Below are 27479 nucleotides of genomic sequence, written 5' to 3'. Positions count from 1 at the left end.
TAAATAGCTAAATAAAACACATTCACGTCCCACTGGAGTATTGTTGGACTGTGAGCGTCCGGATAGATCACAGAGTTACAGATTTCTACACGTTTTTGTAATAATTTATCAGCCAATAAGTATATAATCAGTACGGAGGACGTTTTCTCCTCGGTGTGCTTAATTTGTTTCCCTCGCTGTGGTAGAGATTCCTATCCGCTGGGCGACCTCGCAAAGCTAAGTACGAAATTCAGGCCAGGCGACCCTGCATTGGTTCAGTCGGTTGGTGAAGCTTCTTGCGTATCTAGTTGTTCAGTGCCAGGCGACGGCAATTCATTGACCGATGCGGAAACGCTTCGTTCGCAGCTTAAATATTCCGGATCCTGTGATGGACACTCGAAGTGTACGAGATGGAATATTCCGTTTGCCGTGTTGTGCGTCCCAACGATGCGTATGTAAACGACCACCCTCGGTTGGAAGGAAAAGTGTTGCCAGGACTTGAGATGATCCGACTGTTTGTCTACCACCATTTCCCAATCTTTCATATCTACCGACACCTCGATGTAGAAGCTGTAAGATCGATTGTCACAGTCCCACAGCAGCAGTCGCATCGAATCGATCCAGTACGGTTGGCCCAGCTGTATCAGTATCACGCCCGTGCCGATGTGATGGCAAGTGTAGCCCGAATCCCAGTCGTAATTTTTCACCTCACCATTTAGCAGCACGTTGCGAGTTCGGCTTATACCTTCCACCACGGTTGCACTACGTTCGACCGTGGCGACGTTGAATGTCGGTTGCTGTATACCGTCCACTACCGGTGTGGTCGTCTCGGTGTACATGGCTTCCAGGGCAACGACGTGGAACACATTGTTCATCGTGTTGTGCGTACCGACGAGTCGTATAAAACGGACGGCTTGAGCTGGGAAGTACAGGTACTGCCAAGAACGACAGTAGTACTTCGTGTGGTCCACGACCCGCTCCCAGGTTCGCTGGTTGACCGATACCTCGATGTAGTAGCTGTACGAACGGGTGTCTCGATCCCAAAGCAGCACCTTAATGTGGTTGATTATGAACAATTTACCCAGCTCAACAATTATTCCACCACCATCGCCCTTTTCGCCAATCGAGTGCCGCGTGTAGCCTTTCTCCATATCGTACGATACGGTGTCACCGTCCAGCAGGGCGGACCGTAATTCACCGTGAATTGTGCACGAATTAAACTGCTGTGTTGCAACATTTTCTTCCGGAACTGTGGAACAGCAGATAGAATTAGCTTTTCTCTATCATGCTCAATAATAAAAAAAAACGACAATAACTTACACAGTGCGCCACGGTAGGGTAGTTGCTTGGAGGACACCTTCTCCGCAATCGCATCCAATAAACGTTCCGGATCGAGTATGCCGGACGGACGTACCACGGTCAAAAGCTCCTCCAGAGACATCAGCGCAAATCGGACCTTTTCAACCACTACATCCACATTTTCCACGCTGTCCGCATTGCTTCGGCACCAATCGAACACAGCTTGAAATATTTCCACCTCTCTTGCAAACAGCGAATCCCTCATCAGCAAACTACTTAGCGAATCCAGTGACAAGTTGCGAAATGATTCGTGCTGCAAAATTTCCGCCGCATTCCGATCCATAAACGTGTAGCACACGCTGGTCAATCCGTCCAATGCAAACAATCGGGCTGCATCTAAAATAGCGCAAACATTGCTAAGCGAAAGCACCTGCCGCAGATAATCCGATATGGCCATCTCCAAATCGGCAAATCCGTACTGATTCGCTAGCCCCAGGGTATCCAGCAAATGCTCTTCCTTCATATTCACCAGCGACATGCTGCCGGAGTAGATGTACTTCAGCAACGATTTAAACGCAGTCAGTGGGATGTGAAGTGTGATTTCGTCCTGCTTCGTTTCCTGCATCCCACCGTACAGCAGCGCACGGAAGTATTCGCTTCGAGCGGCTAGTATGACACGATGCGCCGGTATACGTTGCTTCTCCACGATGAACATTACATCCGAGTAGTCCGGTGACATGCAAAGCTGCGCCATTTGCTTAGAAAAGCGTGCCGTTAGATCGATCTCCTGCGAGCGTGCCATGCAGACGACGTTGGAATGCTGGCTGGCAGTGATACCACTGTTTTGACTGCTCATCTTGAAGCTACGAATTGCAAATGTCGAAAGGCCATTCAGGTGGGGATACAAAACAGTTTCAGACTCGGTGGCTGCTTTGTGTGATCCTGCAAAAAGCAAAGCGAAAAGTGAATGTTTCAGCACTTTTTTTGTATCCACAACTTAAAGGGAAAGCCTTCTTAATTGCTGAAAATAAATTGATTCTACCAGCCCAAGTTCACTGGCAGCGTTCGAGTGATGATTAGAGCTAGTTTTGGCATTGGTTGACCTTCCCAGCTCATTGGCCCTATTGGCGTATAATCGGAATCATCGCCCTTATATTGGATACATTTGATAACGTGAACCATACGCCTTACTACAACGACCAGTGTACAAAAGTAGTCTTAAGATGAAAAATTCACACCTCTAGCTACCATTTCAAAACAGCACGACGCGTCCCAATTTCTACGGCCACCAACAGCCAGAGTTGTTTGTAATGGGGCAAACATGCAAACTCATATTGTTATAGCTTCCGGTTTATTGATTCCAGTGATTGTATTTAAAGAAAGATCACTATCCAGATGCACCAGCAAGCTAATAAAGCAGAAAAAACACAGATATTTTACAAACTCACTTTTTGCGGCTCTTTTAGTGTAGATACGATTAATCGTAAGCAGGTCAAAACAACGCAAAACAATAACACCAACAATGCCATTCTTCATACAAAACAGAACACAAGGCTAAAGCGTTGAGTTTAGAGATTGGGATTGAGATGCGCATTGATCGAAGACATTCTCTTTGCTAGTTTTATGAGCATTTTCTAATTTCAAACTTTAAATCACCCAATAAACCTATTACAATGTAAATAATTACCACTCGATAAAAGAACAGCCCTTCCGAAAGTAGTCGTCCCAGCTGATCAGCTGTTTTGATTAGCAGTGATGTATACAACTCGATGCTATAAACGGAAAGCATTGTCTTGGCGAATCAATCCGTTTTGAGGTTGGCGCAAAAGTTACGCCACAGTTTTGCGTTTCTTTTTTCTGTAAATATATAGCCTACTATAAAGCGGTTTAAAGGGACATCACTGAAAACACAACAAAAGGCATTAGTTTTGCTACAGACCAACCAAATTGCCCTCACTTTCTCTTCCTTCTTTGAAAAACGATAATTTTTCAACGGTTGTTTTGAGATTCTCTGGCCGGAGCGGATTAGCTCAGCCCTCACGGCTAGAAACGGACAAACGAATCCGTGTGGGAGCGAACGTGTCCATCACTCCAACACGGCACACTTCAAAACCACTGCGAATCGAACCACGTACCGGGATCGCGGGTGTCCCCCCGAAAACCGTTCTACTCCAGCAGAATCCGCTCAATCGGTGCGCAATATTGTGACGGTGGGTTTCTTTCCATCCGCATCCGTGTAGTATCAATCGTTCGATCGTCCGCGGACGCTACGCAACGCTGCTCGGGAGTGTGTGAGGCCCTCTCTCTCTCTATCGTGGACTGTGTGCATCCTGTGTGTGTGGTCCTTCTGTTGACGTTGGATCGTCGTTCCGTTCGGTTCGCTGCACCAATAGTGTCAATAGAGAAAGGTCGCAGCAGGCACGGGTAGCCGTGAAAAGTACGTGAATACGGTGAAGAAAAATCAGGCAATCCGTACACGGTTGCTGTAATCTGCCGAAAAATATCATGACTCATCAACGCTGAGTGTGTTGACTGTGCAAGCAAAGTGTGTGTGTGTGTGTGTTGTTGTTGTTCGTGGTGTTCCGTTCGGTGCGAAGGTATCAGCAGCATCAGCCGATAGGCCACCATATCACGAGAAATTCGTTTTCTTATCATATCGCGCAACCAGCTCCTAGAGTTGGTACATCCGCTAGGGGAGTTGAGGTACCACCGAATGCAGTGAGAAGGCCGTTCGGTTGTTACCTTGTGCGTTGAAAACGTTCAAAACACACATACTCGTCACACACACAGAAACCCACATTCACACAGACGGGCGCGCGCGCACCGTGTAGTGGAGAAGCTGGGTCTGCGGCATTTGGCTGGAAAATTTACACATCACACGTAACACACCGAGTGACGGTATTTGGCCGTTCCGGTGGCAGCTGCGGCACCACCATCAAAAATCAAACACCAACACACAAGCGCACGGAACGGGCTGTGATATTTGGCCGTGTGGTCAACATTAAAGTCATAAAGAAAAGCACCAGACGGCTGCCAGACGGTGGCGCCCGCGCGGACGAAACGAAGGGCCGATATATCTAAATAAATCTCACTCACGTGTGTGTAAGTGTGTGCGAGCTGTGTTTGCACTCCGTACCAGCCGCAGCGAATATACGGGCAACCGCTATCTAAAGGCATTGCATTTTTCATTCACGACGACCGTGAGTGAGCGAGCAGGCGTGTGTGAGTGAGTGAGTGAGTGTGCACCTTGCACCTGCATCCATCTTACCGTTATCCGTCCGCCAACCGTCGCGTATCGGATCGTACGTCTCCAAAGGTTGCACGAGAACGTTCCCCACCCGGTCGGTGTGACATTTCACATTAATATCTCTCGGTTGCACCCGCTGCTACGCTAGATGTCCACGACAGCAACGACCGGTAGTGGTGGAAGTGGTGGCAGTGGTAGCGTTGGAGGCGGACCGAGCAGCAGTGCGCTAGGTGCGATGGCAGCCGCGGTCACGTCCGTCGCAACCGCAGCGAGTCCGTCAACGTCCGCATCCTCGGCAAACCTGGCCCCGGCACCGCAGCCCATCACGCCGTGGCCGAACAGTCGTGACGATTACGAGCTGAACGACGTGATCGGTGTCGGTGCGACGGCCGTCGTCCACAATGCGTACTGCATACCGCGCAAGGAGAAGTGCGCCATCAAGCGCATCAATCTGGAGAAGTGGAACACGTCGATGGACGAGCTGCTGAAGGAGATACAGGCGATGAGCAGCTGCAATCACGAGAACGTCGTCACGTACCACACGAGCTTCGTGGTGAAGGAGGAGCTGTGGTTGATTCTGCGGCTGCTCGAGGGGGGCAGCCTGCTCGACATTATCAAGCACCGGATGCGCACGGTCAACTGCCGGCACGGCGTGTTCGACGAGTCGACGATCGCGACCGTTCTGAAGGAGGTGCTCAAGGGGCTGGAGTATTTCCACAGCAATGGCCAAATACATCGGGACATTAAGGCTGGCAACATACTGCTGGGCGATGACGGTACGGTGCAGATTGCAGATTTCGGCGTGAGTGCGTGGCTCGCGACCGGTGGCGATCTGTCCCGGCAGAAGGTACGGCACACGTTCGTTGGCACACCGTGCTGGATGGCACCGGAGGTGATGGAGCAGGACCATGGGTACGATTTCAAGGCCGACATCTGGTCGTTCGGCATTACGGCAATCGAGATGGCAACCGGAACGGCACCGTACCACAAGTATCCGCCAATGAAGGTGCTGATGCTGACGTTACAGAACGATCCGCCCACGATCGATACCGGTGCGGACGAGAAGGACCAGTACAAAGCGTACGGCAAAACGTTCCGAAAGTTGATCGGTGAATGTCTGCAGAAGGAACCTTCGAAGCGTCCCACTGCCAGCGAACTGTTAAAGCATCCGTTCTTTAAGAAAGCGAAAGATCGGAAGTACCTGACGCAAACGCTGCTCGCAACCGGTCCCTCGATGGAGACGCGTGTGCACAAGGCTGCCAAACGGCAGGCCGGTGCATCCGGCCGACTGCACCGTTCGATGACCGGTGAGTGGGTATGGTCGTCGGAGGAGGAAGACAATGCCAAGAACGAATCGGACGATTCGGAAACGGAAGAACGGCCAATGAATCGGCTCGAGCGGATGGATTCGTCATCCTCCGAAACGGAGGACACGTCCGAACGGTCGGGTGTTACCGTGACCGGCTCGACACAGTCCAGCGATCCGAAAACGATCGAAGCATCTGCCGCGCTCGGTGCGATGTCGATCGGGTCGGACACGATGGTACCGGTCAATCTGGTGTTGCGAATGCGTAACGCAAACCGCGAACTAAACGACATCCAGTTCGAGTTCGTAACTGGAAAAGATTCGTCTGAGGATATTGCGGCGGAACTGGTCGGAGCGGGTCTGCTGGACGAGCTGGACGTGGTGATCATGTCGGCAAACTTGCAGAAGCTCATCGACAACCGGGGTGCGCTCAAAACGGTCACGTTTCAGCTGCGGTCCGGGTGTGCGCCTGGTGAGCAGTTGGACGAGAAATCGCTCGTCGGTTATGCGCAGATTTCGATTAAATGATGGGCCGGCGATCGTGTCTTCAATTAGCGCGGCTTTCCCGGCACGTTTTTCCCGCGCTTTTTGCCATCCTTTCCTTCCTTTCTTGTTCCTCTGAAGAAAACAACAACAAATGCGCCTCCCCATGCATAGGCAAACTGTTCTTTCTCCCCCTCTCCCTACTTACTGAACAGTCGTTTCGATTCGCAAATAGTTAAAGTAGGATTTCTTCTCTCTTTAAAATTATCTCGCCGTTCTGGGGAGAGGAGAAATGTAGTGGAAAGCGTTTGTTAAACTTGAAGTTTGAAACCAACTAACGGGTCGCGGCCGGTAGCTTTCAGCGCACTGGCTAGACTATTAGAAAACTATTAGTGAAAAATTGTTATATTAAGAACGGGATTCAGCTTTTAGAGATTTCCACCCTTATAGGGATGACGGGGGGGAAAGGGGGCTAATCGGAAAAGTAAGGAGAACGATGGGGGTAAACAAAACGACCACTAGTACTAGTAGACGTAAATAGTAAGCAGTAATAGTAGTAGCAGCAGCAGAAGGATTAGTTTTAGCATCAACACGGGATTGTGAGGAGTGACACAAAGCAAGTGAGAGAATAAAAGCTGGCAAAGAACGAAAGTAAATAGTACGAAGCATCCACTCCCAGGACCTTTGAACGAACCCTCGCCAGTAACGAGCGAACACAGTGATTCGAGCCGCCGGAGCACGTGCGTGCGTGCGTGCGTGCGTGCCCGGTTTAATGGTTAGCCTTTCCGAATCGGTAATAAAACTATCAAACGAAATCGAAAACGAAATTAGATTGCAATTAGTAAAGCGAAAACAAAAACACCCCATCCCTGCTGAGAGCTGCTGCAAGGGATTATTAACCAAGTCATCACCAAGTCCGGTGTCCGGGATGAACCTTAAAACCTAACTCTAAGGTCACCGTATGATAATGTCGCTGATGGCATATGTGTTTGTATGTGTATGTTTGCGCCTGAGTGTACCTATTTAGCAGAGGAATGTCTTTCATTTGTTAATCGTTTGTTTATCACATGATCAAATATTTAATACACACACAACACTGGCAACAGAGCCTCAACAGTGGACTGGATGCTAGACGATAAGCTCAAGCGTTACAAAAAAGGTTGCAGAATAATGGCAAGCAGTGAATGTTACGTTAAAATACAAACCGAACATTAGGAAGCACCCGATAGAAGATAGTAATATCCGCCTATTACAACACTATCGAATATCGAACCCCATCTTACAACCCAGGCCAGACTAGCAGCATAAGAAACGAACAAAACCCTAAAACCAAAAGCGCGCACACACAAACACCCCCCCCTTTTCTCACTAGTATGAGAGGAATATTTTATTAGTTGTGTCGCATGAGTGTGTTTGGGTAGTGCGTACACGTACACGATGTATTTCTTTTCGTTTTAGTGGAATTGAGCTTTAAAAAAGCATTAAATAATTAAATCATCCAAGGATTGGTGTTAAAGCAAAGTAAAGTGTGGATGCAGTGAGGGTATGGAAGAAATATGGACAGAATATGTTGTCGATGTATCGCGATTTTGGTTTGTTTTTGGCGTGAAACACGTGTTTAGTTTTCTTGACTGACAAAAAATAGGCGTTGAGCAAGTGTTGTAGCGTAGCGTTTATGAATTTGCAAGTTACTTGAAGCAAAAGCAGCAGATCGGAAAGCGAAAGGAAAACGAGGACACGAGGCGTATGAAGCAAAACAAAAAAAAACTGCAACAAAACTAAGTAAAATAAAGTATATTGCTGCACCAACAAAAAAAAAAAAAAGGAATTAAGTACATTCATTGTAATGAGAAAGTTCACTGTGAGTTGTAAATCACTCGATTGGCTCGTACAATTAGTCTGGTTTTAAAGACGTTGCATGCAAATGTCTTGTATTTTAGCGATACCCTCAATAATTTATTGTATTTTCATAAAGATCACATCCTTAGCCAAATATCACAGCATTATTAGTTGGTCTGAAGTAGGTATGGCCACGTATAACCGCTTTGCATTTTAAAATATCTTCTTACTTCTAGAGACTCCAGCTTCTTCCAACTAATCTTCCTTCTAATGCTGGACATACTGCAATAGTTGTAAATCTTAAATTCAGGGGTCTGAGCATCCGTCTAAACGGAGAACCCTTGTAGTCCATGTGAAAATCTTTTCAAAACGAACAGCTGACGGCGCTTGTTAAAAACATCTTTAAGGCTCGAGATGCGTCATCGACCGAAGAGATTCCCCCGAAGGACCTCTATCGGAGGGCCTCATGCAATCATTCTGTATCCGAGACGGTATAGCACCGTTTCGCGAAGGTACAGAATATGCTGAAAAAACAAGAGAAAATGTATTTTTTGACAGCCTTGACTTAAGGTCCCAGCTTATTGCCATAAATTCCTTGTTTGGTTTTATTTTCATCGTCGCTCACCGTTCCTCTTTTTTGTTGAATTCAACCGTTAATACGATCTTGAATTGTTTTATTCATTTAACGACCCATTAAATCGAATGGAAGATTTACACAAGCGCCAGAATCGATTCCCCAACGACGACAGGTCGATCCTGAAGCACTGGAAAGGTTTCGTTTTTGAAGGTGTTAGGTTTTCTGTTATAAAAACTAAGCACCTACGAGAACTCCATTTCTCACTAGTAGAGTTCCTGCACGGTGCCAGCCAGCATTAGCGCAGCTGTGTTTTTTTTTCGGTTGCTGATGTAAAGTGGATATGCTAATGCGAAGGCTGATAAAACATCGTGCGTCAACGTTGGATCCGTTGGAAGAAAAATAATAATATCTCATCTCGCGCTGATGTTTGCGCACTGTTGTCCATACCGCCAGTATGGGGCGAGCTAAAGCGTATTCTTTTTTTAATCTTGATGATGTGTTTCTCATTTTATAGCAAAGAAACACCACCCGAAAATCAATAAGGGATCGGATGAATGGAAGATTCATCGTTGAAATGTCTTTATGATTGGTTTAATGGTTGGATCTTCCCGTGCAGACTTCATTGTGGCTAAGGAGATAAGAAATAAAATAGCAAGACAAAAAATAATTTGAAGAAATTTTTTTTTTTTTATTGTTTCGTAGCTTTTGCTCTCGCCGATGGGATAAAGACCTTCAAACAAGGTCATGACGGTTGAACTTGACCGTAAGAAGTGGTCGTAAAGTTGAATGCTAATGTCATACGTAAACATGATACGATGATTTCGGCTATTCGGATCAACAGTTAAAAAAAGAAGGTGGTATGATACGATAATTGGAGCTGGGTCGTGTCCTTGTTCACGAAATTGGAACAATATTTTAGATTTTTCCTTCTATAAAGTGTTATACAATTTTTCTCCTGACTAGGACAATTTGAGGCATTTCTATAGACACAGTCCTACATAATAGGATACCAAAAGAGCAACTTTTAAGGGCGTTGTCGTCTGTCAGGCCTTGCTGTTGCACTTTGAATGTCCTCAACGACTTAGGCAATTTTCTTGTAGAGATCTAAGACTAAATGGCAATACTAGCTAATTCATTACGTTGCATCTGAACCTCAGTGGTAAAGTCTTACATCTGCTGCTGCACTATTGAATAAACGCTTATGGTGCCTTGTTCTCAACCGTGGTCATTCGAATCACACGGCAATCTATGAGATAGAGCTAACACGATTAACTTCATCAATATTTTATGGATATAAATCAGGTTGAATCACGCGATGTAACTCGGTGCAAAACTTAAACGCCCAACAGTTTGTCTCAGTTCAGTCTGTGTGGCTGTAATGTGGCGTTACCAGAACCTATGGCATCCGAACCACCGACCAATCAACCGTTCCTGCAGCGGAACCTCAAACAAACGTTTCACAATCTGCTAGCAGTAGGACGAGTGTTAGCAATAGTTCCTTGGGACATAGAGCCATTTGAATCCGAACCAGTTTCTGCACCAATGTGCCGATTTCGCAAGTTGATTCTAGCAGCAAACCTATTGTATTCTGCGTCGATCATTGCTGCAGTATGTGCAGGCACGCTGATGCATCAGACCGGACCGGTGTCCTCCAATTTCTTTGCCATCCGAACCTTGTATCTGGCGGAGGATGTGGTTGTTAACGTTATTGTTCTGCTGGTGATAGGTGGATGTTGGAGGTTGCGTTCGTTTTACCCTACTTTCGGCAATGAGCTGCTGGCCACAGGTGATAGATTGTACATTTGTGGAGCTACGATCAACTTTCACCGGGTGGAAACCTTTATTCAAAGGCTGATGGTAGGCAGCTTGCTGTATTTTTTTGGTTTAGTGATGTTAGACTTTCTGTTTAATGGTGACATTTCCTGTAAATTATGCTGTCGTACGTTGATCTACACACTTCCAAACACGATCCACGTGTTTGCCCTACATCAGTTCGTCACGATGCATTTGATTGTCTGTTGCTATTTTCGAGCAATTAACAAACTACTGACAAAGTACAGGGATGCTAGTCGTAAGAAGGCTCCGAATAAGGCACATTTGTTGGAAACAATTAGAAAAGTGCATCTCAAGCTGGACAATCTGATCGTGCAGGTGAACGGTTGCTTTGGGCCGCTTATTGTCTGCACCGTGCTGTCTTCGTTTGTGGTGCTGACACTGCAGCTGTTCAACCTATACAAGGTTACCTCAACAACGAGCGAACGCGCCTGGCATTCAAACGATAGTTTTAAGCTAACATACACCTTGCTGAGGATAGGAGTGCACAGTGCAAAAGTCCTTCTCATCCTCTACCCCATACATCAAGGACAACGCGAGCGGGACCGTACCGGAACCGTGCTGTATCGCTTCGCTAGTCACCAGGAATCGAAAGGCTCCACACATGATGCGGTAAGAATTTTCGGGGAAGGTTAACACGTGTGTTCAATGTTTCTCGCATTCCCATCACTTCCCTTGCAGTTGATGCTGTTCGCTGGCCAGCTGCTGCACGGTAAAGGCCACTACAGGGCATGCGGACTGATAACGCTCGACTTAACACTCATTAGCAAGGTATGTGTGGAATTTTTCTTGAAGCGTAAAATTACCAGCCCGGTGTAAATAAATTATGTTTTGCCACCCTCTCCGTTTGCTCTAGATCGTTGCCTCACTTACCACCTATTTGGTGATTTTGATCCAGTTTGACTCTGCCTCGAAGGTTCAAATTAAGGAAGTGTGTGCACGGTACTTGCGGATAAGCCCATCAGGGATACAGTCGAAATGCAAACAGTAGTACTGTGACGAGCGTTGCGATTGGCACTTACTGCGCTACTCTTAGTATAATTATTTATTGCACCCACAGGACATGGATTGGTTGGAATATTTAGCTAAAACCACTCAGAGCTTTACATGATTAAAACGTGACGCTTCACGATGTCCCTATTCGTCACGCGATGCCTATCGAACCAAGCGCGCCAACGAGGATTCGAAAAAATGCGACCAGTTGCATCGTTGCACCAGCTACGCTAGCAAGTATCTCTGGTTAGCAACCAGCAGCCAGTATGGTGCTTGAGCTGCTTTCCAACAAGCAGTTGTTTCGGAACGAATTCCAACAGTCCACCCACCGGTTGCTACGGGTCTGCCAACTGTTCGGCACAGTTCCTTGGGAAGTAACGCTTTTTACGTGCGACAGCAAACCACTCAGCTGCTTTACCTTATGGTTCGTCCGGGCATGTAATGTGATGTACTCGCTCTTCCTGATGACCGTGGTAATGGTGGCCACTATCTTGCAGCACATGGCATTCGACTACCAAATGCCGTTTATGACGCGCATGCTCTACATCAGCGAGTACATCATGGAGAACGGTGTGGTGATGATGATACTGTTCGGCTGCCATTATCAGCGCCGCTGCTACGATCGCTTTTCCGCCCAACTGTTGGCGGTCGCGATCGATGTATCGTTGTGCGGCGGCACGGTTGACTTTCATCGCATCGAAACGATCTTCAACCGGTTGGTCGCGTGTGTGATGCTGTTCTTCGCCGGCGTACTGATGGTCGACTTCCTGTACAATGAGCTAATGTTCTGGAGCTTTGTGCGTAGCTCGGCGATCTATACACTGTCGAACGTGATCAACGTGCTGGGATTGGTGCAGTACGCGTACGTTCTCTACGTAGTGTTTTTCTTCTACTACGACATGAATCGGCTGCTGCAATCGTACACGCGCCATCTTCACGCCCAGGACAAGCGATACGTTCGTCGGCTTGCCGGTGAGATTGTCCTTCCGTCCGGTGCGTTGTACGATTACGCACAGCTAATCGATATCCTGCGCCGTACACACCTGCAGCTAAGCGCACTCATGGAGCAGGTGAACGGTTGCTTTGGCGTGCTGATCGTGTCCACGACAACTGCTTCGTTTGTGGTGCTCAGTTTGCAGTTTTTTGCCATCTATCAAGCAACAACGGTACGGAGTTGGACCACGATCGATACGTATCTGCTGGTGTACACCGTGCTGTGGATCGTACTGCACGCTGCCAAGGTACTGCTCATCCTTTACCCTTGCCATCTGGTGCAGCGCGAACGGGACCGTACCGGGCCGATGCTGTACCGGTTCGATCCGACCGTTCGGGACAGTGCGCTGAATAATGCGGTGAGTTTGCGCGTATGACCAACCTGCTTTGCCAACTGGGGCTATTTTTAATGCTGCTCTGTTGGGTGCAGTTAGCAAAATTTTCCAGCCAACTGCTACACGTACAAGGACCTCTGACGGCTTGCGGTGTTATCAATCTGGAAATGACGCTCATTAGCACGGTAGGTGAAGCGTGAACAATGTGTGTTTGAGGCTTGGGGTTCATCGTTGGATCTCGAACTATAGCTTCCCACACGGCGATGATATTTCTGAATGCTGCACTGTAGGATATGTAGGATATTATTTTTTAATTAGAGAGTTTGTAGGAATTCATTTTATTTCAATCAATTGAGCGAGAAATTTTATTTCATGTCTAAAGTTGTTGAGGTACCAGTGAGCTAGCTTATGAATGCGATCATCAATGATTAAAAGTAAAAAATTGCTGACAGCAGGGATATCTCAGGATCTCTGAAGTAATTGATGATTTATGGCGAACGGAAACGAAACAATTCCTTGTGGATTTATAAAAAAAAAATCTAACAGAAATTCTCGATTTTTATCGAGAATTCAAATCTCAAATCTCAAGGATCATTTTGAACATCTCAGGATCAAGTCAAAGCTCAACATTGCTTGGTAGTAGTAAGAATTGAAAAAAAAACCTCTGAACTACTTCGCAATATTTCCATTCATGAGTCAACTTTTTGAAGCACAATAACTCCAAATATTCTGTTTGTTTGCAGATGGTTGGTGCTCTTACAACATATCTCGTGATACTGATACAGTTCGAAACGGCCATTTCTCAAGGTCAGACAGCTAACGGCAACAGTTCCTCAACTTCCTATGGTGCAAGTGGTCATGCAAATGGATCAACCTCTACTTAGTGTGGTGACGTCTTTTTCTAGCCCGAACTCATCTCATTAGCTTTTCATCAGTTTCATTCAGCATTGCGTGCTAATAACTCTGTGTGTGAAACGTGATTACACTTTAATGCCATTTAAAATTCAAAAAAGGATACTTTTAAAGTAGAAAGCCCGTTACACTCGATATCGACGGTTGTCATCTGCTGATGTTGGCGTTGCGAGAGTACAAAAGATATTGGATAGTCACTTAATATGTTCCAGTGTATTTAAGGTATTATTTTTTATAGATTTAGCACTTACATAAATAAGGGCCACAACGATGGCTCGCACAGCTAGCAACGCACGCTCCCACCTGGGTGTTATCTATCTTATCGGATAGATAGAGGTGGTGGAACTGTTAGCGGTGCAGAAACTAATCCCTACCAAGACCGTTGATTATCACCGATAGAAATTTAGTTGTTTTTAAACCGAAAGCTTTTACAACCGGTCTATTGAGCTCCGCGTGTAATGGTAACGATATCGGGTCGCACTATACGTTTTGCCGTAATGATAAACGCGCGTCTAATTGCCTTATTCATCTATCTTATCAGCTATCAGTTTGTATAAAAGTTGTGTTAACAAAAAAAAAAACACGCCAAATAAACAAGTGTGTCACCTCAGTCAAGCCGGTAATAAATTTGTACGGATACAGATCAGATAAGTGACACGGAGGTTTGACGTTCAATTTTGCCGACACTGCTAGACGACTGTACGTCCTTCGCCATAAAATTGCGGTACATCCGCAATTGTGGAAATGCTTCGTAAAGTAGCAACGTATTAATAGCACCAAGAGAAAAAAATCTCTCCTCCCGGAATGGAAGCAGCCAGTGCACCTACAATCGACTGTTCTTGTCGATAATGCGCTCATCTCCGTTGGCTAGTATCGTGTCGGTGTGAAATGCCAGCTCAGGGTCCGTATCTGGGTGCAGTTGCGTCGTAGCTGTGAGTCCTGACTCTGCGTTTTTCGTGTTTTGCAATTCTGCCTTGCTGTAGTGGTACACGATGGCCGCACCAAAACTGTCACCGAGCACGTTGACTAGTGTTCGGAAGCGATCGCTAAGATACCACAGATAGAAACAATGTTAGGAATGATGTGTAGAGAGACGCACACGCCACAAAGCTACTTACAGAAGCCAATCGACAGCAATGATGAGGGAAACGTCTTCGGCCGGTAGACCCACGGTGTCCAGCACCATAACGAGCGTCACAAGGCCAGCCTGAGGAATTCCTGCAGCTCCAATACTAGCTGCCGTGGCCGTTATACTGATCGCCAACACATTACCGAAGGAGAGCGATAGTCCTGTAATGCAAAAATTCCAAATTACATACCGTATCTCCCTCGAAGCCCTCTTGGCTACTTACCACGCAGCTGAGCGATGAAAATGGCAGCCACCGCTTCATACAGTGCCGTACCGTCCATATTGATCGTGGCACCGATCGGTAGCACAAACCGCGACACCCTTGGATCAATATGATTCTTCTCCTCCAAACACTGCATCGTAACGGGCAGCGTGGCTGAGCTGGACGAGGTACCGAACGCGGTGGCAAGTGCCTGTCCCATGTTGGCAATAAATCGGAGCGGATTTTTGCGCGTGAACAAAAAGAACAGCAGCGACAGCACGACGAACCCGTGGAACAGAATACCACCAGCAACGACCGCAAAGTATAGTCCAAGCTTACCGAACACATCGCCAAGGTCTTCAATTTCCAAAATTTTAGCCGCAATCAAAAAGGTCACACCGACCGGCGACAGCCTGCAATCGAACGAAAAAGAAAAGGGGGGGATAACGAAAAGCGATCGTAATTAGTACCGGGCCACGATCGAAGATTCAAAGCTCATGCGTACCAAATCACCCAACCGGTGACCTTCATCACGATGTGGGACAGTTGTTGGAAAAATTGGAGCACCAGTGCATTCTCGCGCTTGGTTGCGCCGAGCGCCACACCGAACACGATCGACGCTACCACCAGTCCGAGAATGTTCATACCGTCCGCGTACACGCCGGTAATCGTCCATCGGTAGATATCGCTTTCGGCTGGATTCGATGCTGGTGGTTTGAGAACCGTTTGGTACTGTTGTGTGCAGGCCTGCACGAGATTTGGCGGGAACATGTTGCGCACCAGATCGAGCAACGTATCGACGGTGGTGACATTACGCGACTGTATAGCGTCCGATTCAACTTCTCCACCTTCACGATCCGATCCGGGCTTTATCGTCACAACGAGCACAATGCCCAGTATTACTGCGAGGACAGTGGTCGCAAGGTAGTACAGAACTGCTCGGCCACCAATCTTTTTCGAGAGTGAAAGATCCAGCGATCCTACGGCAGCAATCAGTGACGATACGATCAGCGGAAGAATAAGAGCTTTCAGCGTCCTCAGGAACAGATCACCAACGTAATTGATGTAGGAAACGTCCCGCTGGGACCAACTGTCTCCCTCGTCCGGTACGGCACGCAAGCCCATTCCAAGCGCTATTCCCACGACCACACCGAGTATTGTCAGGGTGGTCAGCAGATTGCGGCGCACGAAGCCCCACACGGACGTCCACTGCATCTTCATGGTTGGTTGGTTGGTTTGTGACTGAAATGGAATCGGGAAGGGAACGTTTGGTTGTTATAAATCTCCTTCTGTCGCCTGTGCCGTGACTACGTGTATGGGTGTGTTGCACGTTGCCTAATAGCATAGTAACGAACCCGTGTGAATTCTGCCCGGATCTTATTGGGAGCAAGGTTGGTCTGCTCTTTGCAGACACGAGAGTGGACCTCCCTTCTCGCATCGGTATATTAGCCTTTTAGTGGCTCATTTAGATAAACGGGAACAGTATACACCCACACTATGGGGCTTTGTCCGAGTGTGTCTCTAGGGCAGATAAGCGTCCAAGCAACAAGGTAGTACAGCATTAGACGGTACACTGACTCCTTGCAATCTTTGCAACCTGTGGTTGTTTCTGTCCTTGATGGGAGTGCTGAAATGTTTCCTCTGGAGAGTAAAAAAGGGCCTCACCCTGGCAGAGTTACCTTTACTCCAAGAACTCAAACCACCAATCAATGCATCAATCTTGGCCTCCATTTTTTCCCCACACGGTACATGTGCTCCACGAAACAGGTTTTAAATAACCTGTGCACCGAAGCTGTTGTTATGGGCATGCGAAGCTGTTGTCCCTATAGAGTTTTGGGGAGTTGGAGAAGAAAAAAAAAAGATTCACCCCCACTCCCCATCCTCCCAAGAAACCACATTCCTGGGCAGAATGCAATAATAAAAAAAGGAATAAAAATAACCACAAAAGGTACTGGGGCTGCTCCCAAAACCATCCAAAGCCCTCGAAGCAACCCCCGAATCTCGTCTAATGATCTTTCGAGGGTCGATCGAGGGTAAAAGTGGTCTCATCAAGTTCTCTCATCCCCCTTTTATTTTTGTTGTGCTTTTGTTTTGTTCAACGGGGCTTCTTGAAGTTGGGGTAGTTGGGGATTTCTTCTTCTCTCATTCTTCTTACTGTAGTGTAGTTTGGGGAGCCCTCCGTTAACGATCGAATGTAGCGCTGCCGATGCCCGTTCGGACAGGCGCAAGTCTAAAAGAGAATGAAAGCTTAGACGCTTTTTTGAGATCGTGAGGTTTTTTTTTGATACAAATCAAGAGCTGGAGCTGGTACACGCTTCGGGGAGGAAGGATGAAGAGGGCGCGCATGCTTCACTCAAAGCCTCCCAACTACCTTGGATTCGTGTATTTATTTAACCCATTATGTTACATCCTGTGCATGGTGAAGTTGTTGTGGTTTGGTACGGGCGGGTTATGGAATTGAAGCATAAACACAACAAAAATGGACGCTTCTCACACGCACGGTCAAGGTTGTGAAATTCGTCTTAGAACGAATCAGATATCATTCTGATGGCATGACACATCTTACAACCCTCAGTGCTATTGCGCCGAAGTTTAACGCCGCCTATCCCTCCTGCCCTTCTTAAGCACATCAATCGTTGGCACAGGAAATCAAGCGTCACGGTCGAACATCAGCCCTGACGTTCCGAGGAGAAAAAACCCCTTTGGGTGGGTGTACTTTCGTCGCCAATATTACTACACCTGTCGACCGGTCGCTCGGGAACATCTCATGGCGGAATATGGCCTGAATGGTTTATGACACGCCGCTAGTCTTATCGCAAAAATGTAGCGCAAAAATAGCTTGTAGTACGCAGTGCACACACACGCAAAAAAGGGCGTAGGAGTTTATTAGGATAGAGAGAGCATCGGGATCTGATCCGTGTCGGTTGTTTGATTGCGATAGAACTGATCGATCATCTACCATCGACAATCTGCTCCTATCTTGCGGGTTGTAATTTAATGACACTAATTAACCGTTATTGTGTGTGTCACTGCTTTCTGTATCTCAAACACCATATCGATAACATACCGGAGAGGGGGCCATAAAGAGCGCAGAGGCTTGTTTCCCTTCCGTGTACATAGCAGTCTTGAAAGGAAATAGGATGTTTAATTCACTAAAAAGCTGCCCAGATGACTCAGTACATTCCGAACAGCACAGCGTCAATTGTCTTTTGCACCTCGTTGCATCACGAATGAATGGAGAATTAGAAGCAGAAATCCGGTATTTCGCGCACTCCCGACACCCGACTCCCGGGTGCCGATATTGATTCCCTAAGTAGGGAACATGAGAGGAAAAAAAAACAACTAGTCGTGACTAATTATTTATTCCGATTGGCTGCCCCTACACGACAATGTGATCTTACCGGAGGGGAGAGTTTAGCAGGCTTCCAGGGTCTACTAGCACTCGTAGCGTGTTTGGTAACGGGCGAGTACTTCACCAGAGCATCCAGATATCAAGGTGATCTTACAAAGCAAACACAGATAACTGATGCTATTGCTTGGTGGGTGGGTTGGTCCCCAGCATTGTTGTCTCTGTCGCGAAGTTCTCGGAGTGATCGCGCCATGAATCGCGTTGCACATGATCAGATAGCGTGAAGCCGTTTAGCTCATCAATGATGAAGTGCACGGGTACATGGGTAATTAGTATCGACCCCATCAAGGGTTCTGATCGTTATGGGTGATCTCACTGTAGAGTGATCAGAAACTTCCCGCTCGTTTCAACGATTCCTCTCAACCACTTTGTCCAGAACCGTTACAAAACATCTGGCTAGACAATTGTTTTCAAACAACTTTCCATTTTCCGGTTGCCGGAGTGTTCCGCTTTTTCTCGCCATGCGGATCACCCCCTTCCCTTCCCTTCCAGCCACCTCAAACTTCTCGTAGGTCTTTTGCGAGGATTCATTCAACCGAATATGGTACTGTTCTTCGTTTGGAGAATGTAGTTCACATACACAAACGCTCACTAGAATACACTTCCCGGGTCGCTGGCCGGGCGCATGAAGGCGTGAAGGTGCTGTCCAACTGTGCTGCCACAAACTCAACCGCCAAAGTTGATCCACACGAAAAAAAAAAAAAATGTTCGTCACTATGAAGTGCCTCTACTCACTAGCAGTTCACCTTCGTTGCGTTTGTGATTTCCTTTTCGTTTTGTTTTGGTCTGTGGCGTCCGGCGTGTCCTCGATTCGTCCGTTGGAGCAGCTGAATGCACTTTTCCCGCTTTCGGTATATCCTGTCACCTCGAGTTACCGTCTGGTCCGTACTTAAACGATCCGTTCGGTACGGTGGCTCATTCTAAACTGCGGACCACAAACTCGATCCGGTGGCTGCCGAGCTGAACCTCCGGAGGGGCGCAAAACCCCCGCGCGAGTGAGAGAGCGAGGCAGAACGTACCGTTCCCAAGATAATGTGTCTGGCGTTTATTGCTACTGGCGGTTGGTTGGTTGGATCGGCGGCACCACTAGCCAAGCGGTGAATTTTCGTTAGTGGGCTTGTGGGTGGGTGGGGTGAAGGTAGGGGGAGAGGGATTTTTCTTTCCTTCTCTTCCGCTTCTTGCAGCGACGGATATCGGGCAACATGACGCAGCGTGTCGGAGAAACATTCCAAAGGGTGATTGTTGTTATTATTATGGTGCGACCACGTGGCCGCTGGATTGTATTCATTCAAAAACTGGGCGAACACTGTTGTGGTTGAGCTTTCGGCGGGCGGAAGTAGGTTTGTTGAGGAATGCTGCAGAGTGGTTCTGGTTTGAAGTGGTTTCGGTGATGGGTGGGTGGGTTTTTAAGTACATAAGTAGTGTATGCAAATTTGCTACACGTGTTCGGCGAGCGTGGATTAGCGTTTGCAGCACGACACTTGAATGTAAATTGGTGTAAAAAGCTGTTTAATCGTGTGAAGTGCATCATAAAGTTTGATGACGAATTATATCTCATCATTTACTAAAATGAAAAATGTGTTTGATGATCTTAATTTTTTAGATTGAAATAATTATAAAATAATTTAATTTAATAATCGATTTTGAATGAAAGATATGTTTTTTTAATTACATAATACTCAATACACATATCAATCCGGGGATTTTTTATATCATTCAAACGATGAGTCAATGCTGAGGAAAGACTAGAACAGACTAATGTGTTTTGGCTCACATTTCTCGTCGAGGGTAACTCTTGAATTCACAAGTGGATGACAATGTTTGCATATCGTCACGTTTATAATGAAAAGAATACAGTTTTTTGTGTAATTTCGTTTCCGATGCTAACCGTATGGCGTCAAGAGAAGTACAGAGACAATATACTGCTTGTAGCTTAGTTTTATTTCGCCTCCTAATACACCACCCAGCATTAGTTCTGTGCTAATTCGTTTATTTCAAGCTAAACAACATTATTTGGTATATCATCCGTTTCGCATCTTTAACTCGTTTGTTCCGTGCCAACATAATCCTTGTATCCTGTTTGGAAAAATTCTTTCCGCAACGTCAACGGCGCTGCCTTTTGTCGGATCAAATAGTTCACATTACCCTTGGCCGTATAGTAATCTTCCCCCGTTAGCTTACGGATGGCAACATTTTTCTTCAACACCTTATCATAAAACCTTGCACCAGCATCAATCACATCCGGACCGAGCGTTGCCATCTGCTTGTCGACATGCGTCTCGTAATAAATTTCGGTCATATCGGTCGAGAACGAATAAATGCCAAATCCAAATAGGCCACAGATCGTGTACAGCATCAGTCGTAACGATCGGGGCCGTGCGTAAAAGTTACAACGCTCATTTAGCTGGGATGCTAAGCTGTACGTAAACATCCACGAGACGGTTGGAATGATGGATTGTATGAGCGTTTTGTACGTCTTCATGGTGAGTAGTTCACGCGTAATTCCAAACACCTGCTCGTCCTCGCTCAGCACCAGCGCATCCTCGAGCAATTTCCCCGGCTCTGTGTTCCAGTCGATCGGTTGATTACGTATCTTGATATCCGCGCGATCAATTTCCGCCGCACTATCGTACTCGTAGTTCGACGGTATACCGACGTACGCTCCGTACCGTGTTTTGAACGAACCCGCGTTAAACACATCGAATCCGTACACGACGAACGGGGAGGCAAACTTTTTCTCAAACTCTGTCAAATCTAGCAGATCCAATGCACGCTTGTAACGTTGCTCTAGCTTTTCGGAAAGTTTTCTTTCTTGTCCATTTCTGAAAGAGAATGAAAGCAGGTGAGAAAGCACACAAAAACGGGGAAACGCCGGGTACCGTAGACTTACTTGTACGCTTGCACAAATTCCTTGTAGTAAGAGATGCATATCGAGTGTGGAAAGTAATGGCCAGCGAATATTCCCAATGCCACGGTTGTTGCACCGTAAAATACTACCTGCCGACCGGTGTCGGTAAGGAAAAAGGACACTTTTTTAGCGCGATTCATGGTGCGAAAAGCAAAACAGAACGATGTTACTCAACCGATGTTTACAAGTTTGTTTACATCGTAATGAGTGCACAGTGAGAGGCGAACCTGTCAATACATTGACAGCTCATTACAGGAATATTTTACAAATTTTGTAGTTAATTTGTTGGTTAGATCATTTATTAATGTTATTATGCTGCGTTTTATTTGGTAGAAGAATCATGCTACTAATTTAAATAAGACCATAAGAGCAAAATTTGTTCCCAATAAGTTCGGACAGTTTTGCATGCTTCCCACAGTATATAGACTTTCATCACCGATGAGCTGTGGCTGTTTTAAAATTCAAATCGATATTACCACAGTTGACAGTCGGTTATTTTGCAGCAAACATGTGTTCCTAATTTAGTTTTTAAGTTACAGCAATATTGTTATATTACTTCTATTTATAAAGAGTAAAAAGAATCAAATTATCGATTTTTTACTTTGATGGAACTAATTGAGGAACTTGACGGATTTTCTTTAAAGTTTTACGCTTACAAAACTTGCGCTGAAACCAAACGCTGATTTCAATAACTAAAAATTCTACAACTTTCGAGACGTAAAAACCATTCTTTCCCAAAAACAGTGCCACCGCACCACCAAACGAAACTGAAAGAGAGCAAAGAGAGAGAAAATGTGGTTACATTTTCCATTAGTCAAACCATCGTAAATCATGTGAATATCTGTAATGGGTCACCATTCCTGTTGTTGCTATCTAAAGAGTAATGTTTACCGAGCAAATCTTCGTAGCTGAATATAAGCACTCTCCGGAGTCTCGTCTTGGGCTGTAGAATTTCCCATCGTAAGGACGCTTTGTGCGTAAACGGAATGCCCCCTTCGGCCGTCCTGTTTGCGGAAGTAGGAAGGACTTGTTACGCACATACCACACAGTCCGGACTGGCTTGACCTACCACTGCGTTTTGCTAAGTGATGCTACGTAAAAGCCCACGTCCGTGCACGATTGCAAGCATTTGCAATTCACGTCTGCCGTGTACCAGTCGGGATGCTGCTGCAGGCAATGCAATCCCAGTACAGTGCACGCTGGTCCCTCTGCAAACAACGGTATGCTCGTTAAATGTGTTTTGATTAAAAATTTCTCCACCAAAGCACATACTGACCGGCGAACGGATAAAAGTGGGGCCGACACCGACACACTGCCAGTGCACGCTTGGCCCGACAGCTCATGAGGCACAGGTTGTGGCTGTAGAACTAAAACAATTCAACCGACGAATTGGCTCTCATTATATTACTGGTGTGGCGCAAAAAACAAAAAACTAGAGAGTGAAAACCTACCGGTAATCCCTCGTAGACTTCATCGTAAAAGAAACAATTACGCTGGCGCACTGTCAGATCCTTGAGACGTTCGTTCGCGCTGAAGAAACAAAAGAGATGGGTTTTAAATCTGATTAGACGATAAGTTATGAGTGGGGTCTTGCGATGAGTCTTACACCGTCTCTAGCACATTGTACACGGCAACCAGCTCATCAGACTCCTCTACGTGCGTGAACAGCTGATCACTGGTGGCCACCTCGTACGGTGAGTGTATGGCGTACTGCAAAGGACGGCGTAAACATTCTGTATGTAACCTTCCACCATGAGGAGAACACATGGCAAACTTACCGATACCGTTGACCGATACATGTCCAGCTTCATGTAGCAGTGATGTTTGCTAAATTCGCATGATATAGGAGCCCGACCAGGCACGTCCTTCTCGGAAGCCAGCCGTTGCCTTAGGTCAGGAAAGGACAAAAGGTAAAATATATCTTGTTACACCGTCACCACCGCCGGAGCGAAATGGAATGGGGAACGACATTGTTTAACATCCCACCCTCCCCGGTTGGACTGATATTCTCCCTTTCACAAAGGGGTATTTCTCCATCATGATGGCTTACTTGAGATGGAACAACCTTTTCCATATCAACATATTTCACACGCACCAATACAGAGAAAAGAACAAAGTTGTATTGTGTACATCACAAAGTGAGGTTGGGGGAAGGAAGGGAGGAAGGAGAATAGCTTCCCTAAATGCGCACAAGTGGGGTTTGGATGACTACGAAATGAGGTTGGAAACCCTTCAATTTATTCTTGCGAGTTATTAAACTACGTCAAAAAAATGTGTTGACTTAGAGCAAAGGGAATATTTGAAGTATGTTATAGATTCATGAGCTTAAACGCAAGTATGGTCCCGTTAAATGCTGATGTTTCGTTAAACAAAAATTTTAAGAGGCTTAGTATGGTGCTTTGAAGCCTATAGTTAGGCAAAACGCACATCATGAGTCGCACCTCGTTTATATGACTTTAATTCTAGAATTAAATTGTATTTTGAATACTTCGTCATAGCAATAAATGACAGGCATAAACTACAAATTATGCCATTCATTTTATATTCCCCAGAATGACAACTGTTACTCATATTGCGCGCTCTCTCTCACTCTCCTATGCCCAAAAGGGGTTTTTAATTATGTCATTAAAGCCACAACGATGAGCTTTGCAGACAGTTTGCGTCACATAATTGAAATGTGCACATTCAACACGTCGCAACAGAGGTGCTTACGTAGCAAAAAGCAGAGCCTGACAGCCCCACAGATAGCGACAATCTTTATGAGCAATTATTAAATTATTAAGCAGTCACGCTGCTCTAATTCTAAGCTAAGACCACACTTACCCCGTCCGGTTGGCATGCTGCAGAAAGGCAAGCGGTGCATTCAGTGCGTAGCAGATACCTCGTTCGGTGACAATCTGATGCACCTGCAGCAATCCTCCGTGTCCCGGCTGGAAGCTGTTGATCGCGATATCGTGATTCGGGTGTACCTGGTGGGAAAGAGAATGCGTCGTTTTTTTTTTTTTTTTGGTGAGAAAGTCCACGGGATGGGATGGGGGAAGTTTTGCAGCCTACCGTGCTGATTAGCTCGAGCACATTGACGTCGCTGGCCAGCCTGCTATCGTTGAGAAAGCGCGACAGATTGCCCAGCTCGGTAGCGGTCGCATCGACAAGCGTTTGGACAAACTCGGCAAGGTAACGGTTGGTCCCGGCGGTCTCGTTCGGCGTTAAGCTCTCCCGTGTGGCTTCCTGCGCGGTAAGATGAATGCTAAAATGGATGCTGCTTTAGAATGGTGCCGAATATTGCGCTGGCAAGCGAGCGAAACACCTTGCCAGCTTTATTATCCCCGTTTTCTTTTCCTCCACGTCATACCAAAGTCCCTGAGGTAGGTAGCGGTAGCAAGTCATAATTAGACACGCCAAAGAGAAGAAACCGTCTGCGTTTGATGTCAAGCAGCATTGTAAATGGAGTTTAGCCAAGCTGAGATTTGGCATCGTTCCAGAACGTTCGCGGGTACATTGATGGAAGCGGGAAGAAAAAAAGCCACAAACCACTAGAACACCGGATGGCAAATGAATGGGAATTTGGGAGGTCCGGAGAAGCATTGGCCGATTGTGAAGGGTTGGTTTACGATTGTTTCCCCGAGTGGTGTGCTTGAGTAGTGAAAAAGGCTGTTGATTGTATGACAACTGATACTTTGTCACTATTAGCTGGGATTCAATTAAGTTTGAAACATGTTTATAACCATGTAGAACAAGCTTATCGATAAACAAGGTGTGTTTTATTATAGAAAAATAACCAAAATATATAAATTATAACGCTATTCCATGTAGCATAGTATTTCGTTTTTGAAACACACGGTTGATGTACGCAATTTCAAAGATTTGAATTTTTATTGCATACATTTAGGCGCATGAATGAGAAATTATTTGAAGGGATGCTGTAACAGATATAGTAATGAATTGACTACAGCAAATAAAATAAAAAAATTATGATACGGACAAAGGCATGAAGCAACAGCTTGTACTTAAAAATAACTTGATACATACGCTAATTTAATTACATATTCATATAGATAAAAAAAACCCATTCACTACAAATCAGATCCATTAAGATCGTTCAACAGAGTTCAAAATGGTACGGATTTTATCGGCGTATCACATAATGAGACCAGCATAAATATTTGCACATTATCATTGAACTAACTGCAGAACACTGCTCCGCGGGTATGCTTTGATTAGAAAACGATTACGAACCAAACAAGCCAAACCATTTCCAAGCGCAATTTTCATCCCCACACTGTTGGTGGGCGAAAATGGTCATGTTGAACTTTTTTCGTTCCTACACAGCAAAACCCTAAGTATGCTGTGATTGTACATTTTGCAAAGTGGTCAATGTTGCGTGTAACGTTCGTTTTTTTCGCTTATACCAACACCACCACCCAAACAAGAATACAGCAGAGTAGAGCCTAAGAACACGCCCACCAGTCCGCTGGTTAGTTTGTGAATAATTTGCCAGCCTTCGTGAGAAGGACAGGATGAGAAATAGGAAAAAAAAACCATATCTAAAAATATCTCTCCACTGGAGGAATATGGTGGTTTCACGTGGAGCTGCGAGTCCTGCCGCACCTATCTACCTTACGCTCAGGGTGGTAATCTTAATTATTATCTTACCGCTCCAGATACTCGTGCGCCCGCTTCCAGTCGATCCGGTCGTGAAAGCAGAACGTTAAGCCCGGCATAATGCCGATCCAGTCGCGGTAGTTTTTGTCCATCTGCATGGCGGTCGGGTTGGCACTGTACCGGGCGTACTGATACTGGCCCAGAAACAGCATGCCGCGGATCGCCGCCAGGATAACGAGCACCCAAAACAGCCTGAAGGAAGACAAAAAAGAGGGACCCAAAAAAAAAAAAGGGACCGGTAATCCTTTTCATTCGTCATCTCTGGGTGAATGGGGTTAGGGGATGTCAAGGAGAGGACGAGGGAAACCTGCGTGTTAAGGGTAGTTAAGGTGGCCGTTCCAATCCAACTACCATTTACCTTTCAAGTGGATGTTTCCGCTGATCAAACACATACTGTAGGCCGGGAACGTCTAGCACGGCGAATAACTTTTGATTAAAAGTTACCTTCTTCGCGGTGAAGGTTTTCCCGGCCATTTCTACCATTGCGATGGTGGACTGTGGAGTGGGAGTGTGAATGGAAAGCGGCAGACGAAAGGCGAAAGGTAGAAAAAGTATTAGCAGCAACAGCAATTTTCCAGAAAAGAAACTGGATACAACTTGCGGCTAGAAGGGGCTAAAGTTTGGATTATTTTCTTAACTAGAGCTTGTCCCACTTGTCTGTTGAAGCCAGCTAAAGCTTCCTGTGCTTTGGACGGTGGTCACGGTTGTACTAATTCCATCCATCCACAATGCCACAACGTCAAAACATCAATATAGATCACAGCATGGTAATCAGTAGGGAAGGATCGCGATCAGATCATCAAATTAGGGCTCCATACATCATCGACCGCAGAGTAAACAAAGCGTGGCTGAAAGCGTGAGATCTCTTTTAGTCTGTTTTGTGTGTGTGTGTGTGTGTGTGTGTGTGTGTGTCTTTGCTGTTGCTGATGCCTATGGCGCCATGTGGGGATTATTAGAAATTAATTAGGAACGAACAAACGAACGAGTCCCACCCATCCACCGTTGATTCGATCCGATGGGAATGAAGGCTGGCCCCAGGCAACAGATCTAGATACGGAGCTGCTTTTATTGCCGTCCCCGATTGTTTCCATTAGCGAACAGCAGACCACGACCAAAAGAATAAAGGATAGTTGGTGTTGGCGGTGATAAAGTAACCTTAACCATTTCCATCCCTTATTATCTTATCCCGGTACCCTGAGTATGGGATTGTAATGGCGATCGATGAATATTTTTGGGACGGATGACTGTAATTAATCCATCTCCATGGGAGGAAGAAATTATGCCTGCTAGTCTCACAGGAATTAGTTGTGAAATATCGCACCAATATCAACCGCATTTGGTTGATAGTATTCTTCAACAGGCCCACAAGAGCT

At 46.1% G+C, this 27479-nt stretch overlaps 7 protein-coding genes across 7 annotated transcripts; 3 read left to right on the top strand and 4 right to left on the bottom strand.

Annotated features, from left to right (window-relative positions):
- Nucleotides 1-254: 254 nt before the first annotated feature.
- Nucleotides 255-2136, bottom strand: LOC126561101 (BTB/POZ domain-containing protein 9). Its single transcript, XM_050217047.1, has 2 exons — nt 1300-2136; nt 255-1228 (listed from the first exon to the last, which is right to left on the bottom strand). Exons 1-2 carry the CDS (start codon nt 2132-2134, stop codon nt 255-257), a joined length of 1809 nt encoding a protein of 602 aa, XP_050073004.1. The 5' UTR covers nt 2135-2136.
- Nucleotides 2137-4616: 2480 nt separating this feature from the next.
- LOC126561956 (serine/threonine-protein kinase OSR1) lies at nt 4617-6367 on the top strand. Its single transcript, XM_050218348.1, has one exon. It carries the CDS (start codon nt 4674-4676, stop codon nt 6357-6359), a length of 1686 nt encoding a protein of 561 aa, XP_050074305.1. The 5' UTR covers nt 4617-4673; the 3' UTR covers nt 6360-6367.
- Nucleotides 6368-6810: 443 nt separating this feature from the next.
- LOC126561100 (putative gustatory receptor 28b) lies at nt 6811-11554 on the top strand. The gene is made up of 5 exons (XM_050217046.1): nt 6811-6854; nt 10080-10214; nt 10845-11175; nt 11245-11334; nt 11420-11554. Exons 1-5 carry the CDS (start codon nt 6811-6813, stop codon nt 11552-11554), a joined length of 735 nt encoding a protein of 244 aa, XP_050073003.1.
- A 140-nt stretch (nt 11555-11694) lies between these two features.
- On the top strand, nt 11695-13768 carry LOC126561099 (putative gustatory receptor 59e). Its single transcript, XM_050217045.1, is given in 4 exon segments — nt 11695-11811; nt 11814-12908; nt 12980-13069; nt 13628-13768. Coding segments are annotated over 4 exon segments (1443 nt in total).
- Nucleotides 13769-14619: 851 nt separating this feature from the next.
- Nucleotides 14620-19317, bottom strand: LOC126562101 (excitatory amino acid transporter 3-like). The gene is made up of 5 exons (XM_050218520.1): nt 19272-19317; nt 15633-16369; nt 15149-15540; nt 14915-15086; nt 14620-14842 (listed from the first exon to the last, which is right to left on the bottom strand). Exons 2-5 carry the CDS (start codon nt 16346-16348, stop codon nt 14620-14622), a joined length of 1503 nt encoding a protein of 500 aa, XP_050074477.1. The 5' UTR covers nt 16349-16369; nt 19272-19317.
- Nucleotides 19318-20574: 1257 nt separating this feature from the next.
- Nucleotides 20575-21654, bottom strand: LOC126562654 (transmembrane protein 177). Its single transcript, XM_050219215.1, has 2 exons — nt 21427-21654; nt 20575-21358 (listed from the first exon to the last, which is right to left on the bottom strand). Exons 1-2 carry the CDS (start codon nt 21582-21584, stop codon nt 20575-20577), a joined length of 942 nt encoding a protein of 313 aa, XP_050075172.1. The 5' UTR covers nt 21585-21654.
- Nucleotides 21655-22041: 387 nt separating this feature from the next.
- LOC126561098 (uncharacterized) lies at nt 22042-26580 on the bottom strand. Its single transcript, XM_050217044.1, has 11 exons — nt 26465-26580; nt 26098-26298; nt 24499-24691; nt 24268-24413; nt 23223-23331; nt 23051-23154; nt 22896-22974; nt 22721-22811; nt 22514-22652; nt 22336-22448; nt 22042-22211 (listed from the first exon to the last, which is right to left on the bottom strand). Exons 1-11 carry the CDS (start codon nt 26578-26580, stop codon nt 22042-22044), a joined length of 1461 nt encoding a protein of 486 aa, XP_050073001.1.
- Nucleotides 26581-27479: the final 899 nt, after the last annotated feature.

The sequence above is a fragment of the Anopheles maculipalpis genome, chromosome 3RL (genome assembly GCF_943734695.1).
Source record: "Anopheles maculipalpis chromosome 3RL, idAnoMacuDA_375_x, whole genome shotgun sequence".
Lineage (NCBI taxonomy): Eukaryota > Metazoa > Arthropoda > Insecta > Diptera > Culicidae > Anopheles > Anopheles maculipalpis.
This window is presented reverse-complemented; position numbering and strand designations above follow the sequence as displayed.

Bases quoted from the DNA above. Each gene is read 5' to 3' on its own strand.
- LOC126562654 (XM_050219215.1), bottom strand. From the start codon at position 21,584: ATGAATCGCGCTAAAAAAGTGTCCTTTTTCCTTACCGACACCGGTCGG. The intron at 21,359-21,426 runs GTAAGTCTACGG...ATTCTCTTTCAG, and splicing joins GAATTTGTGCAAGCGTACAA to AAATGGACAAGAAAGAAAAC.
- LOC126561956 (XM_050218348.1), top strand. From the start codon at position 4,674: ATGTCCACGACAGCAACGACCGGTAGTGGTGGAAGTGGTGGCAGTGGT.
- LOC126561100 (XM_050217046.1), top strand. From the start codon at position 6,811: ATGGGGGTAAACAAAACGACCACTAGTACTAGTAGACGTAAATA. The intron at 10,215-10,844 runs GTTAGCAATAGT...GGAAACAATTAG, and splicing joins CTGCTAGCAGTAGGACGAGT to AAAAGTGCATCTCAAGCTGG. The intron at 11,335-11,419 runs GTATGTGTGGAA...CGTTTGCTCTAG, and splicing joins ACTTAACACTCATTAGCAAG to ATCGTTGCCTCACTTACCAC.
- LOC126561098 (XM_050217044.1), bottom strand. From the start codon at position 26,580: ATGGCCGGGAAAACCTTCACCGCGAAGAAGGTAACTTTTAATCAAAAG. The intron at 23,332-24,267 runs GTAAGTGTGGTC...TCCTGACCTAAG, and splicing joins CAGCATGCCAACCGGACGGG to GCAACGGCTGGCTTCCGAGA. The intron at 22,449-22,513 runs GTAGGTCAAGCC...TTCCGCAAACAG, and splicing joins TCACTTAGCAAAACGCAGTG to GACGGCCGAAGGGGGCATTC.
- LOC126562101 (XM_050218520.1), bottom strand. From the start codon at position 16,348: ATGAAGATGCAGTGGACGTCCGTGTGGGGCTTCGTGCGCCGCAATCTG. The intron at 15,541-15,632 runs GTACGCATGAGC...GTTCGATTGCAG, and splicing joins GTCACCGGTTGGGTGATTTG to GCTGTCGCCGGTCGGTGTGA. The intron at 14,843-14,914 runs GTAAGTAGCTTT...GTGGTATCTTAG, and splicing joins ATTGCTGTCGATTGGCTTCT to CGATCGCTTCCGAACACTAG.
- LOC126561101 (XM_050217047.1), bottom strand. From the start codon at position 2,134: ATGAGCAGTCAAAACAGTGGTATCACTGCCAGCCAGCATTCCAACGTC. The intron at 1,229-1,299 runs GTAAGTTATTGT...GCTGTTCCACAG, and splicing joins ACCCTACCGTGGCGCACTGT to TTCCGGAAGAAAATGTTGCA.